Source organism: Bombus vancouverensis, chromosome 11 (assembly GCF_051014615.1).
Source record: "Bombus vancouverensis nearcticus chromosome 11, iyBomVanc1_principal, whole genome shotgun sequence".
Lineage (NCBI taxonomy): Eukaryota > Metazoa > Arthropoda > Insecta > Hymenoptera > Apidae > Bombus > Bombus vancouverensis.
In genome coordinates this window covers 633677-651413 of record NC_134921.1, presented here as the reverse complement: position 1 = coordinate 651413, position 17737 = coordinate 633677, and the positions used below count along the sequence as shown (strand labels likewise).

Genomic DNA, 17737 nt, shown 5'->3' with positions numbered 1-17737 from the left:
CGAGATCAAAACGCCATGCTGTATCTCGTGTGCATCGAATGAATTTCAATGGCTCGATCGCGATCACGATCGCTTTCCCTGATCGATTCGAAGGCGAGAAAACTGGCCCCGCAGGGAAAAATCACGTATGCAAACTATATGTATCCATGCTAGCCATGATCGCTCTTATTAATTAGTTCTGGGATGTAATAGTTGTTCAAGGTGCGCACTTTTGTGTAACCGGTTACCGAGAACGTTTGACACACGCTTGTCCTCGTTGTTAAACGTCCAGGCCGGAACGGAAGCGATCGGTCGATAACGATCGTCCTGAGATCGTTAAGTCACTCGAGTTATGACGATCGTTACGAGCCTCCATTTTCATTGGTGCGTCGGTGGACGAGTTATTGCTACTCTGCTATGCGTTTTCAATCGGAAAAGGTCGGTTTTGAAGCTGTGTTCAATATTCACGCGTAGCTTTTGCTGGAGCATATGTTTCTCATTAATTTCACGGATCGATTACTTTGGGGAGGTTTCTTACATTTTTTAATCGTAAAATTATTGGTTGTAAGATTTTTTTGATATACCATAATCTAAGGGATCTCGCTTTTTTAATGTTGTAACAATTTTCTAGAAATTGCAATGTAATTCTTAATCGAATTTTTGAACCAGAATTATTTAAAATCATTATATCTAGCAATGTACGAGAAATATCGCAATACTTGTTTCATATAAGTTATTATATATACACACAGACAAATTATTTACATGCACAAATATCGCTTGCATTTTTTTGTCAGAATAAGGACGGTACCTGATGGGAAAATTCGTATTAATTTAGGTGGTTCTGGCTTAACGTTAGGGATAAACACGTGTTCGTTTTATTGCACGCTTTACGCACAATCCGGAAATCAATGCTAACTTAGTCGATCGTTGTTCAAAGCGAACAATTTATCACAGCTGACTAGTTGCTACGTAGGAATGTGTTTATTCAGTATTTTTGTTAAGGAAAATGTATTTTTAGTGTTGTATACTTCATGTATATACAGATGCAGCTACGACTCGGATAATTACTGATTAATGATAGCAATCTGCTATAATTGACTAATACTTACTATAATACGTTTACCTATTTTGCATACAATTTCTTTTATCCTTTTTTTTTTTTTTTTTTTTACTATGAGCAAATGGTGTTGGATCGAACGCATTATCTATCTTTTTCAAATTTTCTTATTTTATATTTTATATTTTTATTTTATAGCTTCCTTGAAAATTCTATGAAAATTAGGATTTTTAATGATTCGAAGATTAGAAAATTCGAAGATCGTGAGATTAGAAGATTCGAAAATTCAGACTGAACAATTTGGAGATTTGCAACCTTGTGAATTAAATTAAAAGATCCAGAATTTGTTAGACTTATTAAAAAATGGTATATTCAAAAATAGCATATTCTCTTTCGAAGACATTTTTCTCAATTTATCCTATTGGAAAGTACAAACTTCATATATCACTTGAATCTCAATTAGAATCTCAATTAAAGTAATCATCATTCCACACAATCATTATCGCCAAAAATGCCATTCAATTTGTGGCAGAAAAATTCTTTTCTCGTGTCCATCGACATACCGTTGTAACGTAAAGTGCGTTACAGTATACGCGAAATAATTTATGCAAATGTTACCAAGCCCCTAGAAAATAACAGTTATGTCACGGACTGGTCACTTCCGGTTCTCTCGTCATTAATACTCTTTTTTTTATCTAAGTTCGTGGTAATCGCAACGAACATTAATTACACAGAACCGTAATAAATAACCATCTACACTTATGAAACATCTATGTATGGACTGTTTTAAATGTTTTACATATGCGCTACGTCGGTGATTAATCGAACGCGATCATCTCGTAGATTTCGTGAAAGATCAAATCTAACCGCAATTATCTTACAAAAAATGTCATTAAATTAATAATATTTTAAACGAACTTAATTCTACGAGAAATTTCATTGAACGCCAGTAAATTAACGATATTTAAATAATAAATAATATTTCATCAAATAAAGAAATAATTAATCACTTAAAACTTGCAGGAACGATTTTATAATCGATTTAATCATCGATCTATTTTCGAAATGATTTGCAAGATTGAGATCTGAATCGTGTAAATTGCACGGTGTAAATATCATATCGTGTTGTACGATGGTTGAAAAAAAACGAGTTTGTGCAAAGGGGGATTTCTCTTGGGGGTATGAAAGATTTCTTAGAAGACGAAGGTGGTTGGGAAAGAGTTTAATTGGCGGCAAATTAAGGATTCAATTATCAAAGGGAGCAAAAGTTTTCGCGCGTATATTTTATATTGAAAATGATTGTTCTTGATTCAACGTTTATAACGTTGGCCTTCGTGAAGTAAACGTAAAATGGCGTTCGCTAACGGTGTCGAATTTTTTCTTAACGATTCTAGTTGAATAATATCACGAATTTGTCGGGATTATTGTAACAATAATTTTACTTGTTTTAATTATCCAGTAATTAACTGTAGTAATCGTTCACTGATAGAATCAAATTTTTATCGAAAATTTTATTTAAACAAGATTCAAAGATTAATACAAATTACTATGGAGCTACAATAATTTCGTTTACTTCTTTCATAAGCACACAATCTTTACGATAAATATCTTCCTTGATAATTTTATTTATGTAATACCTACTTGGATTTTTTAATAATTAACTATAATTGCTTTTTTATTGGTGCTTGTTTCTTAACTGAATAATCTTTAAAAAAAAAAGGCAACAATCGTGTGACATTCTGCACAGTGTCAAAATAAGCAGGAACCGGAGATATGGTGCTCTATTATTTAAAATTTTCATTAATTGTCTTTGGAATTAATTATTATTTACACATTACGCACGATACATTTTGTGTATTTCATGATCATTTCTTCTAAACAAACTCTTCTATTCCAATGACAATTTACATCTGATTACATTACATTTTTATTTAACAATCCTCACGTCCCAAAAATATTATCTTCCTATTTGCAAAAAGGATCTAATAAGAAGCAAATTATTTAAAGGACACTCCAGTTAGAACGTACAAGTGACAGCAATAAGCCTTCGATAGTATCCTCCATTTTGCAATAACCTTGCAAAAATGTTCAAGGATCTTTCCTTTTCTCTTCCTCTCTAGCAAATTCAAATCACTTTTTCCAGTACACTCTGTATCACCTTGAATTAGCCTTTACCTAAGATTATATCGTGTCAAAAAGTAGCATGGCAATATATCTAGACAATACAAACATCTACTTCCTTTCATCTCGACTTTAGATTTCATCTTCTTCATCTTGATTTCAACAATGTGGTTCACCTCACCTTGAACCCGTTTAAGAAAATTTAGCGAAGAAGAGATTTCTCCGCTTAATAAGAGAAAGATCATAACACGTTGATAAACATGAGAAATTATCCGGCTAAATGTAACGAAGAGATAGACATAAGAGAACTTGCTACTAAAACAACAGTCGCTCACATGAAAGTACTCGGGCACTTAAACAAACCTTTGGTGATCTTTATACGAGACACTTTGAAATTTCATTGACACTGAAGTGAGACACGATCGTCGTAATTACATTGAGAAAATTTGAAACAGATCTAAACGTGTATATAGAAATTACATATATTTATTGGAAACATACATTATTGTTATTTTATATATAAAAATTACCAGAGTATTTGAGCAGTCAATTATTCGCTAAATTAATAAGAATAATAAGCCACGATGTACGTAGTAAAATCATCATCATGTGTTATATACATATTAATTTTTCATTTAACATATATATTTGCGAAATATATATACATTGTCTCATGTAACTTCAATATACAATCTCAGATTGATTCCAAATTTTACTATTATAATCTCGATAATCGTATCTCGTTAGAGTGCTAACGAAATTATAGAATGTTTCGTGATATGAAAGTGTTCGAGTACTTCCGTGAGCTACTGTATATCATAAGATCGATCACCTTGATCGTTTATCGATCTGTATTCGTAAAACACATAAAAAGGTATGAACGCATTGCAACACGAATTTATTCGACGACCTAATAATACCCCATTCACTTCGAACTTAGTTTCCTCGTAACGTGTAATTCGAGTTAAGTAGGTGATCGAGGATCATGGATTCGCAGATATCGAGATAATGACAGTCATGGTGGAGTCCGTAAAAGCCGAGGAGGGCGAACGTCCGAAGATCGAAACCTTCGACGACATACTACCGTACGTTGGCGAGGCCAGCCGCTACCAATGGTTCCTTTTCATTATGCTCCTGCCCTTCACCTTCGTCTATGCGTTCCTCTACTTCACGCAGTTCTTCATCACGCTATTGCCAACTGAACACTGGTGTACCGTTCCGGAACTCGAACGATGGAACCTCACAGACAAACAAAAGTAAGTGACACTTTATGTGCAATTTGTCTTATTTGAATTATTGAGTTATACGTAACGAACGATCCTACATAGTTTCTTTATGTTCGAATTTACCCTGTTACGCGATAGACATTTTCAGCTCGGGCAGATCGAAATGGTCAATAATCATGTTGATCGTATAACAAATCAATACATGTTTTCATTAAAGACGTTCCTTTCGATGTCTAGAATTAACCACCTTCTATAGGAGACAATTTATATGCATATGTACATATCTGTTCAAGTCACGTGCACGTAGTTTAAACCAGGCTTCTCGAAAGCCTGTTTGTTTTCCATGCAGGTCGCAATAAATATTCTCGACGACAGAATCTTCCACTTGCACGGAGATTTCCATTTTCTCAGCTGTGATAACGTATCGCATCGCGGCAATTTGTTTCTTTAAAACCACAATATAATATCTGATAACTTGCACGAAACAACTGTGTTTATTGAATCAAGAAAACCCAGGTATCGCGTTGTATATGTAAATGCATATGTAAATATCGTGTCGTACGGGAGTGGGGGAGATACCTGTAACCAGTTTGCGACGAGATAAAAATAGTTGGAAATCGCGATACCATAGTTATACTATTATCAACGTCTTTTTCACGTGTTCTATTTCAAGAACGTAAGGAATTACCGGTGAAAGGATAGGAAGTCTGGATGGCACGATTCCAACGAATCGTGTGACCATTCTTGACGACGCACGCGAGATCTGGTTTTCTGCGATGCGTCAACGAGGAAAATCGTTCGTTAAGCTTGTTTTCCATTGAATCACCCTGGCCAATGCGAAACTATCGCTTTGTAGATCGACGATTTCTTAGCGTTCCGGGGGCCCGCCGGAAACCAGTTTGGTCGACGACCTCCGGCAGATTCTAGACGTTCACGTGTTCCGCGAACTTTTTTTTTTTGTACGTGGAGAAATCCTCATAGACACTCCGCTGCTGCAATAATCGCGTAACAGCAGAGTAGTGTCGGACTCCTATCGACTAAAACTCCACGATGACCATCTTATGCGCGTGACAGGGGTGCTCCAGGAACCTCTTATGAATTAACTTCAGTTGCACCCCCTTCTCGCGTTCTCTTGTTCGAGCCAACTATTGAGTAGGCGTTAGGGGGAGGTTGTTGCCCCTAGCGCTGTTCTTCTGGTCGTAGTCCGTTGGGGTGGTGGCGGGGCGGCTCTGGGTCGTCTGACTGCCATCCTTCTCCATCGTCTTATCCTGCAGGGGTGAGAGTTTTTTTTTCTCTCTCTTTCCGCTCGCTCCTTCGCGAGCATAACTCGCTCGCAGAAGAGGCGGACGGCCTCGTATTCCTGTGACCCTCTCAACATCGCTTCTACAATCGCTGAGGGTGTCAACGTTTCTCCTATGGCGTGCCGCAGGGTGTAGCGGGGCAGCTCCCACGCCGGACAGAGCTCCAGGGTGTGCTGCGCTGTGTCCCTGCCCTCTCCGCAGTGGTGGCAGGTGTCTGTCGTCTCTCGCCTTATTCTCTTCAGGAACTCGCCGAACACGCCGTGTCCGGTGAGCACTTGTGTCATACTGAATGTGAGTGGGAGGCCGTGGCGGCTCCTCCATGCCTCCCAGTTTGGTAGGACCGCTTCCGCGCCTCGGTGTTCGCTTCTCCCGTTGATCAGTTGGGATCGCCACAGGTTCCATGTGTCCTCCTCGGCGGTTCCTGTGTCGTTTGGAGCCGCCTGCTCGGTGGGGTCTTCTCCCGGATGCCATTCTCTCCGGCGGGTGTATCTCTTTTTGAGCGCCAGCTCCCATATTCCCTCCTTGTCCAGCGTGAAGCGGGAGGGTCCCTCCTTTGGCGGCATCGCCTTCGTCATGCTCCTGGTGCTGACGTGTGGCAGCTCCGCAGCCAGTTCCGTTTCCCTCCGTATTTGTGCTGTGTCGAGTGCCGCTACAAATGTATCAATATTTTCGTTAATGAGTTCTAGATCTTTTTCGAGGAGAGTTCCGAATAGAGTTTTAGATTCTGAGCCTATGACGTTGAGCAGTCCGCGTTTGCTTCTATAATGTAATAACAATTTTAAGTTCATGCGTTAGGTTTTCGAGATTTCTATACTTGATTTTTAGATTATTTATCTCTGGTATGTAAGCATAAGGTGGTTTGCATTAACGGTTTATTAGCTCAATGTTGTAATCTATTGGTTTGATCGATTGGTTTGATCATTAAGGTCCACTATAAGAGTAATATTTACTTCTTCATTATACAGATAGCAATCGTCGTTTCTAAGAAAACGTTGGCATAACTTAGTGGTCTTACCACTAGATCGCTTTGAATGTATTCGAGAGTTAGAATTATCCATGTTATGGTCGCCTTCATGAAAAATAAGGTTTTAATCTGTTACCGTGGTTTCTTTGCGTTTAATCATTGCAATATTCAATAAGATAAGTAAGTGGATTGGACAAGAGAATTTCTGCCGGTCCTAGCCATTCGTAGTCTAGTTTGTTGGTTTTTTCGTCGTTATGTACCCATACTTTACCTTTTACTTGGAATATCGTTTGTGTTTTAATGACTATTCATATCTAATCTCTCCGATATTGCTTTTTGTTTGATTTAGTAATTTGTCTTGCTTTGACTATATAGGCGTTATATCGATTTTTCCAGAGGTTAAATAATTGTTCTTTAGTTAGAGTGGGGGTGTTTGATATTGAGGATGGCATGTTAGCTTGTCGTCCAAATGTCAGTTCGAAAGGGGTGTATCCGGTTGTTTCGTGTACAGAAGTATTATATCCTATACATATTAGTTTTAGGTTTTCGTCCCAGTTGGTTTGTCGGTCGATCGTGCAAGTTCGAATAAGGTCTTTTTTCACATCATGTGTTCGTTTGAGGGATCCGTTAAATTGCGGGTGGAAAGAAGTAGCTTTTATGTGCCAAACCTTCAAAGCCTTTTCAAATGCATCTGTGGCGGATCGGTACCAACAGGACGCCGACAGGTCGAGGCATCAACGCGGCGCAACACATCTCGGGCGATCCGCGGGTACCAACCGCCAACACCAGAGGGCTACGACGACAACGAGTCTGTCTATCTCGCTAGCGGTCAAATATACGAGCGAATGATACAAATACCGCACCTAGCGAGACTCCCTCTACGTCTAAGGCAGGGACTACCGGGCATAGCCTTACTGACGAGTCCACCGGTAGTCCCGGGACGAAACGCAAAACTCTCTTTTCATGCGCCACATATCCATCACTTTACACACGAAATTTCGTCCCATATCCGTGAAGATACTTTTAGGTGCGGAAAATATGTACACATAGTGATCCGATAGTTCGTTAATGATGGAGTTGGATGTTTGGTCTTTTAAAAGGGTGACAACGTGGTATTTGGTCAATTAGTCTTGAATAGACAGGATAAATTGATTACCTCGTTTGGTTTTTGTGAAAGGTCTGAATATATGCATTGCGATTTTGTCATTAGGGTTAACGACTGTTTCAGTTATTAAGGGTTGCTCTTTTGCTCTGATACTGTTCAATTTCTCTCGTTGGCAAGTTTCGCAGTTTTCCATTAATTCTGTGACACGTTGTTCTAGATTTGTCCAGTGGTGGTGCTCTTGTATTCGTTTTACGGTGTGGTGTGTACCTAAGTCTCCTACGATTTCGTTATGGTTTTTGCTTAGTATTATTTATTTCTGTTTATTATCCTGGTCTACTGGCGGATCTTGTCCAAATATTAATTTAATTTGAGGGAATCTCGTTGTCAAGAATCTTAACATAGGTTGAATGTTTACATTTTCTAACGTGCTGAAACTATTGTCGTTTATTCCTATTTGTAAGAATTCAGTTTGGCACTTACTAAAGTGTTTAGTTTACTTATATAACCAGTGTTGTTCGTTAAAGTCTCCTAGTTCGGTTTGTAATTTGTTTAAAGCGTGGTCTGTTAGGTTTTTGAGTTATTGGAGCTCGGGTTGTATTAGTTTTCCAGTCGACATGGTCATCATAATAGTCTGAGTTTTCTAGATCGAATGATACGGATTGAATTTCTTCATTGGAGAGATTAACACTTTTTAAGCATTTTAAAGCTTGATGATCACTTTGAATCTTAAATTTTCTATCAAATAGGTATTGCCTTAGTCTTTTGATTGAACATACTGTTGTTAGTAACTCTTTCTCGGTTGTAAAATAGTTTTTCTCAGTAGGGTTCAAGGTTCGAGATATGTTACAACATGGATGTCCGTCTGGATGGGAGAGTATTTCTCCTAATCTTTCCTTACTTGCGTGTGTTATTAATGTAAATGTTTTCTCAAAGTCTGGTTATTGTAGTACCGGAGCATCACAGAGTTTTTGTTTCAATGTGTCAAATGCAAGCTGTTATTTAACAGTCCAGTGGAATGGAGTGTCTTTCTTTGTGAGATCTGTCAATGGTTTCGCGAATTTATAAAAGTCGTGTATAAATTTTCTGTAGTATCCAATGAGTCCTAAGAATGGTTTTATTTGAGTCGCGGTTTTTGGTATATTAAAATCTTTCACGGCCTGAATCTCTTTGAGATTGGGTTTCACTCCTTCCTTTGTTACTACGTGACCTATATATTCTAAAATTCGCATTTGTCCGATTGTATCTTGAATCCTAAATTTTGTAATCTTTCTAATACAATAGCTAGATTTCGGTTATGTTCTTGGATGGCGCTTCAGAATATTATGATATCTAAGTATACGAAACAGTTATGTCCTACTAATCCCGGTAGCGCGGTATCCATCGTGCGTTGGAACATTGCCGGTGCGTTTTTGAGTCCGAAGGGATGCGATTACATATATTTTTTATTATTTAATTTGTATTTTACAATTTGACCACCTGGACATTTGGTCAATTTTTCTAACCTAATTGCTAAATAACACGTAGATGGCTATCCCCAGCGGGATACCATCTTCGAGCTTAACTTCATTAGTGTGGTCAGTGGGGTGTTTTCTTTTTAGTTTTCTTTTTAGTTTTCTTTCTGCGTATTTTTCTGCGTACCTACCGATTTCTTCTTTGACCGTTGATATTTTGACGTTTTTACGTATATCCTCGTTTCTGACATTGCATGGGGTGTTGACTATTGTTCTCAGTATCTACGATATCTTCCAAATAAACTCTAATTTATTTATGTGGATCATTGCTGCTGTCCCCGATAGTGGTATTCCGTACGTTCAAATTGGTTTTATTATCGTTTTGTAGATTTTTAGTTTATTTCCTATGGTGAATTTAGAGTTTCGACTAGTTAGCCAGTACATCTCCCTTCTTTATATCCGTATTTTATCTATAATTGATTTAATGTGTTGTTTCCATGTAAGTTGTGTGTCTATGTGGAATCCTAGGTATTTAGCTTGCTTTGTTTGCGTTATGTGCGCGTCATTCAATTGAATATTTGGTGGTTTCCGTTTTCATAGTGTAAATTTAATATGGTTGTATTTACTGGGGTTTACTTTTATTTGTTTATCTTGTAGTCATTTTTCTATTTTTGTGATATGCTCTTGTAGTAATGTGACTGTTGTTTCTGGATTAGTGTGCCTAACTAGTACAACCGTGTCGTCTGCGAATGTGAGTATTTTGCTGTTGGTAGTTGTTGGTATGTCGGCCGTGTATAGTGTATATAATATTGGTCCTGAGATGCTTCCTTGCGGTACCCCTGCCTTGATGCTTTTACTTCACAACATACATCCTTTATTTTTATTACAAAGATTCTGTTGCTTAAGTATGACTTGAGTGAGTGGCGGATTTGTTGCGGGAAGTGTTTTTTGATTGTTTGTAAGTGGTATTCATGTTTCACTTTATTAAATGCTTTCTCAATGTCCATGAAGAGAGCTAAACAGTATTGTTTCTTTTCTATTGCTAGTAAAATTTCGTTGATGAGCCTGTGAATTTCCTCTATCGTGGAGTGCCTGATTCTGAACCCAAATTAGTGATCTGGTATTAACATTCCTTTGTCTATTGTTTGGTGGTTTCCATTACAGTTATAGCATTTTACTTCGTTTATCTTTCCTATGTATGGGCAGTTTGTTGTTAGGTGGTTTTCTGCACATTTGACACACGCCAGGTTTCTGTTGCAGTAGTTTTTTATGTGTCCGTATTGTTGGCACCGTATGCATTGCGATATGTCCTTTTATAACGAAGTGGTTCAATTGTTACTATTGTGTTTATGATCTTTTTAATGTCAAAGATTTCTTTGTTATTAGCTTTGGGTTCAAGTTCTATTAGAAACAGTGACAATGGCTGTTTTGCATCATATCTGGTTATATTATTTATTGTGCTTGCTTGGAGTCTGATTTTTACAAATTTTGTTAATTAATGTAGGTTTGGGGTTGATAATTAATCGATTCACACAGATTAGATTTTTCTCTCTATATTTCTCCGCCTTGTACAACAAGTCTTAACACACAGGATACAGTTAGTCAATTAACACGTGGTCGACTTCTAAGACAAAACAGTGTCGTTAGAAGTGGTACCAACTTAGCTTGTAGTAACTAGCGATCATGGGAACTTAACTTTTCTCAACACTCCCCTTTGATCGTAGTTTCTACAAGCCCCAAAACTTTGGTAAAATACTGAGTCTTAACTCTATTTAAGCCTTTGGTGAGAATGTCACGAAACATTCTCAGGACTAGGTATTGTAATATCGTAGAATAGATTTGAATTAGAGATCGGTTGAAAATAGAAAAAACCGTGTACGTCGTCCTTCTGTGGTTCGTTTACATTTAAGAGCGCCTATGTGACTAAAGTCACCTAGTTCTTACAGAGATATGAGAAAAACAAGAAACAACGTTAGAGCAGAAGGACGGTTTCGTGTTTCAAGGGCGGACGACCGGGAGGTCAGAGTATGCGAGTCGAAAAGCGAGTGTGCTGCGAGAGTCAGAGCTAATTGAGTCGTTGAAGAGTAGAGTCGTTAGAGGTTTCGAGTTGTCGAAGAGTAGAGTCGTTAGAGGTTTCGAGTCGTCGAAGAGTAGAGTCGTGAGAATTGATAGAGTTGTTAGAGAGAGAGAGTGTGTGTGTTAGATTCGTTGTGACGAGAGTGATCAAATAACTGTAAAGTTATTTGATATAGATACGAGTATTGCATTTAGTTCCGTTAAATAAATATCGTTCTCTGTCCAATTTATATCCTTATATTCAGTTTAATATTAATAAATTGTAAGTAATCGAAAAAAAAATTTCTATCCTTATTTTTATTACAGTATATATGTATGTCGGAGATGAAAGAACACCGGAGCCTTTGGAATTTTGGATAATCCCGCAACATTGTAACCTAGAGTCTACTATAGCTGTAATTGAACAATTGTAGTTATTCAATCCGATTATAATTGTTCGAGAGTTGTGATAATGAGCTTGGGCTCGAGGCGACAGTCAGTCGGGATGAACGCTTTGTCTAACAAAGGCATGGAATAATTCTATAGCCCCCTTAAAAAGGAAATAGTTGTAACACTCGACAGTAAACATTCCAACGGTCTCTGTCCCGTAGCTCGCCACACGCAGACCCTATTCTTTGAGTAAGATGATTGCCAGATGTCGATGCGTCTCCGCAGTACATGTTCAGCTAGCCCGAGGGCCCGTTATAAATCTTAAGATTTAGTCAACTAAAGTCCTTCAAACAGACAAACAGTCTTTGTCCCAACTACGGGAAAATAGGGGAGACCTATTTTTCAACGAGCGGCGTCTCCCACTAGCAACTTTCCCTCCAGGGCGGCTAGCATCTTTTTCTAACCACCGATATGGAGGTTGACCAATTAGCAGCAACGCCAATTTCCCTTACTTCCTGAACGAAGGCTTTTCTCGACGAATCCGATGATCTCGTGTCCTTAGACACACCCCAATATAGTTTTCGTCTGTGGCATCATCGCGACGGGAAAGTCACTCTCGCTCGCGATCTCATCGATGAAAAGAGTAACATCTTCGCGATCAGTGGTTATTTCACGTTTTAACCCGACTTAGATTTTGTGAGTACGTTCATCTATCATCCCGTCGACCGCGGATTCGTTATTGAACCTAGGATCATTGTCATTAGTTTCTCGACTACCTAACTAGCACGGTTACTTGTCCGGTTCTATAATAATCGTATTTGCACTAGTCAATGTCTTCTCTATTGCATAATGACAACGTGTAACGCAAACGAAGATTCGTTTATCGCCCCTAACCCTAATTCTAATGTAAACCCGACATGAGAAGTGGTATCAGTGCCGGTTATAGCAGTGCAAGAGCTTACGACCATCGTGCGCGAGTTAATTCCGTCGCTAGTGCAAAAATCGAGTGTGGAACCTAACAATTTTTCGACTCCGCTGCGTGGTGAGCAGCTACCAATCTGATTATGGAGGAAAATCCTTTACAAAGCAGTGCCCTGAATATAATTTCAATACCGAGTGTCGAATCGACTTCTACGTAATGGAGGCGCCAACTGGTAGATCAAGCCATCCGGGTGAGTCGTTTCCATTTTACCCCGATTTCGGAGCCGAGTGTTCGCTAATTAAAGAATCCGTAGTCTTGAGAATTTCTGGCAAAAGAACGATTGATATAGTAGTAATGCGAGGAAAAGAAATATTGGTACTAAACGTATCGCTCAAATCTTGTCTGTTGCAGGTGTCGGTGGTTAGAGATAAACTTTTCATGTTCTCGCTGATAGTTATTTAACAATACGATATCGCGATTTCTCGTTAAATTTTAAGCCAAGATTTTGACGTAATATTACACAAAATAGCCTCGCTATGTGTAAAACAAAAATAATTAATGCCTGTAATAAAACAGCTGAAAACGAGATCGATGTTAATGAAGTTGACAATGAGGAACGTGGTAGTGATAAAAGTCGATTAATCTTTCTTTCCGAAAATTCAGAGATTCATCCGTTACGGGTTCCCTAAGTACTCGTACAAAAAAATACAGGCCAGTTAGAAGTACAATTAATTGATCCTAACATCGCCGTACAAGGAGTCCTAATAGACTTCGCGAGCGCAGAATAGTACGTGAGAGAACAAGCGACTTGATTACAGCCAAAAATTATAAAGCCTAGTAATTCACCGTTCGCGAGCCCTGTGTTACTCGTGAAGACGAACAATGGTTCGGATAGATGATAGGTAGATTTTCGAGAACTAAATCAATATACGGTCGCGGATCGGTATCATTTGCCCCTCATTGCGGATCAAGTCGCGAGATTGCAAAAGCGAGATATTTTATTATTCTGGACATGGCCGGTGGGTTTCTCAAAATCCGTATTCATCCTAATTCTAGGAAGTATACAGCATTGATTACACTCGATGAACAATTTGGATAATAAGTTGTTGTTTTCTTCGAATTCTTTCGTGCCTTTGTTCGATCCATTCGATGTCCTTTATTTGCATAACATAAGTGTGTGCGCGTTTAATGTTTCTTCCGGAAGTCATTTTCCGGACGGCGATACTATGCCGACTCCGTCGAAAATAGGGATTCTTACATTTTCGGACAACCCTAATAATTTTGCAACTAATACTTGTCTATATATTCTAATATTTATGTTCTTCCTTGCTACAATTTTGTAAACCATCAAAGCGTTTACTACGGAAATCCTCAGGAGTAGTCGCATGCCAAGTCTTCTGTAGCATTTGACCCTCTTTAATTGTGGTGACATAAGAAATCATATGGTCGGAGTGATCTGTACTACACTTTCCTTCGTTTTATTCAGCAGCGGCTGCTGATTTCGATGTTGCGAACAAACGAAACGAGAGATCATTCTTGAGATTCCTTTGAAAACACGTATAACAGCCAACGTGCCATTCGTACGTTGTCGTCTATTTGGATGATGTCCTAATTATTGCCGACTCGATAGATCAAGCTCTAAAAGGATTGCACACCGTACTAGATACCCTTGTAAGCCGGATTCTCCTTTAACTTTTCAAAATGTTCTTTTCTAAAGGCATCGGTACTCTATTTGGAATATGTAATTTACGACGGAGAAGTTCGTCCCAACCCGGATAAAATGCACGCCTTGAGTTCTTTACCTGCGTCAACGACCGTGACACAGCTTAGGCGGTTCATAGGTTTAGCCTTTTACTTCCGAAAATTCGTCCCTAAATTTTCACGGGTAATGAAACCCTTGTATGCGCTTACTTCCGATAATAAAAACATGACTTGGACGAATAGGCATGGAAAAATAAGGCAAAAGGTAATATCCGCCCTGACCGACGCGCCGGTGTGAATAGTATTTGACCCGAACTATCCGATAGAACTTCATATCGACGCTAGTTCGGTTGGATATGAGGTTATTTTAATGCACAAGATTGAAGGTAAAAATAGAGTAATAGAATATTACAGTATAAGAAGTAGCCCTGCGGAATCTAGGTATCATTCTTACGAACTAGAAACGTTAGCAGTTGTGAACGCCGTCAAGCATTTCCGTCATTATCTCCACGGACGAGAAATTCTTGTCGTCTCCAATTGTAATCCTTTGAAGGCATCCAGTAGTAAGACATCAGTATATTAAGGGTCAACACAAATACACTGACTGTCACATCACGAAGACATTTTAAAGAACTAATAAGGACAAAATTGTTTATTTAACAAATCAAAATTTCGATCAATTAACGGACCACCATTATATCGTGATATTTAACGAAACTTCCAATCTTAAGAGCCATATATTATTATATTATAGCAGTGTTATAGCAGTCATTGGCTCGGATTTTAATTAAATTGGTCGTGAAAGTGAGAAGAAGTAAAGAGACCGAGTAATCACGAAGAAATGGTATGTATGTAACTTGATCGAAGCAAATACCAAACTTTTAGTTGTTATCTTCAACGAGGGAAATTTGGTCATCTAAGCAGGTTATCGACGCAAGTGTTAATGAAAGATAAAACACGATTGGAGCAATGAAAGAACTTCATTCTTTTTCCTTCTTCGCGAAATAGCAAATATACAGTAGCTCACGTGAAAATATCTGAATATTTGTGCAAACATTTTGTAAATATATCATGTGTATTATGTTCGCGATCAATGAATATCACAGTAGTTCCTATATGAGTTTTCAGATTGACTAAAAATTTGACTGACCTACAATAGTCATGTCTCATTCCGATACTAAAGAAATTTTTAAATATTTTATGTAACGCATACAATAAAGATACGTAAGTTATCTATGCTAAATGCTGAAATACTTATAGAAGTCCTTTATGGATATAGTAGATATTATAATATGTGTGTTAGGCGAAACATTTTGAAGTTTAATTATCACCGTAATGAGACACGGCTAAGATAACACAGGTACGGTTATATCGAACAAGTTTCTCCCGATATGCTTCATAATGTTTCGTGTAACAGATAACATACATTATGCACCAAAGCCTTTTACGACCAGCGTTCAAATACTTTCACGACGAACCACTGTACTAAAATTCAAGTCTCACGCGACACATCGATACGAATGATCGGTGCAAACAAACGTTTACCTTTTTCACGATCGTCCGAGAGCAATGCGAAACTTCACTCGGCGTATCACAAATCTCGTCGTGGTTTTGTTTCTAAAACGAGAAACTCTCTGCAGAAGTCACAGAAATAAAATGAAATTTAGCTTCTTCACTTTTGTCCGACTCGATAAGTCGATTTCGAACAAACTTTACTCTTTTCTTCTTCTTCTTCTTCTTCTTCCGGATGTCTTTTCACTGTTTCAACAGGATAAAACGGAAATTGGAAAAATAACAAAAAAAATCGCGGATCGCAACGACTCTCGTGATCCTGTGATCCAAGTCCAGGACACGTGCTCGATCTCGATCGTCACAATGATCTTGGGTGCACGGATCCTCGATTTTTCGGACGCCGCGCTACATCGTCGTTTAAAAGGGGGCACGCACCGACTGTTCGCCGCCTGGACAATTAGCGGGGCTTTATAGCGTGTGCAAACGAAAGCGGAGCCCCACCAGCGTCGTGTGTGCGGCTATTGGACGATGACTTTGGTTCCCGTGGATCGTCCCGTCGACAGCAACGCCGAAGTCGAAGACGTCACTGGAGAACTGCGGGGATTTTACGATTCCAAAGAGCCGCTTCTCCTGCTTCACCGCGACCGTTGGGTTTTCTCGTGACTCGTTTGCACGCTTTTTTCCCTTCTCGCTCTTCTCACTACCATCGCAATCTTCCTTCTCCCTCGTCGCTTTGTCGCGACACGTATACGCGACCGGAAAGCGAGAGACATAAACTGGTGACGCGCAGGTGAGTGTACCTGCCGAGAACGTTGCGACGTTGTTGCATGGTTTGATATGTTTCCTCAAACTGTGTTTGGTTAACTAACTTAATTCGCCTGTTGGTGACTCATGGAAATTTGAGTGATATTACGAGGTGCAGTTGCGGAGTATTTGGAGTGAGAATTTGTGAATTTCCTGTGTTTCACCATATTACGTATGGTAATTTACAGTGTTGTTTGTATAGTATAGATTGGAAGAGATACAATAATAAGCAGACAGCTAGGCTGGTTAATTGATCAGGAATATTAATTGAGTATGAATTGTTTAGCAAGGAAAAGAAAAAAGTATAATTCTAAGTTGCTTGCTGCGTACATTGGGATTTATGATATACGAAAGATCGATTTCTTTCAGGTAGGAAAGAATGATTATAAAATAGAAATTATTACGTAATTTTTAGTATCGCAGGTTTACCGTGGTATTGAATTCGGCTAATGATATGTGAACTGTAAAAACAATGATCATGTGAATCAAACGTTGATTATCCATCCGTCGAAGCGTTAGTCAGATATCGTGTAACTGATAGTTCCTTGAGTGGTTTTCAAAGTCGAACGATGAAACAATTTGAAATAATCGTTCCATTATCGACGAAATGAACGAATTTATCTAATGGGGCTCATTAATTTATTCGACTTTTAATATTAATTACTAATTGTTATAGAAATTGATTTAACAAATTTGATATAAATTGATTTACCATTAATTAATCGATGGTAGAAAAGAAACGTTGGAAAATGAGTAATATGTAGCTTTAGTTTTACAGATTTTACAAAATAAATGTTACTATTTAAGAAAAAATAAATTTGATGGGGTAAAAGCTATATGGAAATATACTAACGACTTAACGAATTTAAATTTAAAGGACTTTAGAAACAAAGAAACAGAGACAAACTTTAGTTCTCGATGATACTTGACACGTGAATTGATTAACAGCTTGTCTTGCGTGATTAAATTTAATAGGATTAATTGAAAAGTTCGTATACCGTGTGTGAATCATGATAAAGTTGGTTTCATCGTAATTCACACGGTACTCGCAATGATCATTCAATCGGCAATTTTATTGTTCCAACATCACATCACTTACTTATCTTCGACTTGTACAATTCTCTGTGTTTTACGCAATTCTCTTTT

At 38.3% G+C, this 17737-nt stretch overlaps 3 protein-coding genes across 6 annotated transcripts in view; 2 read left to right on the top strand and 1 right to left on the bottom strand.

Moving 5' to 3' along the window:
• LOC143303315 (uncharacterized) overlaps positions 1-17737 on the top strand; it is a 277255-nt gene that overhangs the window by 3598 nt on the left and 255920 nt on the right. The window lies entirely within an intron of this gene.
• Positions 1-17737, top strand: part of LOC143303316 (uncharacterized) — a 57463-nt gene that overhangs the window by 3734 nt on the left and 35992 nt on the right. For 3 of the 4 annotated variants that reach the window (XM_076622625.1, XM_076622624.1, XM_076622623.1), the window contains exon 2: positions 4158-4416. The gene's annotated coding sequence lies outside the window, so the exon portion shown is untranslated. Of the gene's footprint in view, positions 1-4157; positions 4417-16045; positions 16578-17737 lie in introns of all 4 variants that reach the window. The other variant, XM_076622622.1, reaches the window with a different exon arrangement.
• LOC143303322 (uncharacterized) lies at positions 5438-16046 on the bottom strand. The gene is made up of 2 exons (XM_076622632.1): positions 15821-16046; positions 5438-6336 (listed from the first exon to the last, which is right to left on the bottom strand). Exon 2 carries the CDS (start codon positions 6260-6262, stop codon positions 5546-5548), a length of 717 nt encoding a protein of 238 aa, XP_076478747.1. The 5' UTR covers positions 6263-6336; positions 15821-16046; the 3' UTR covers positions 5438-5545.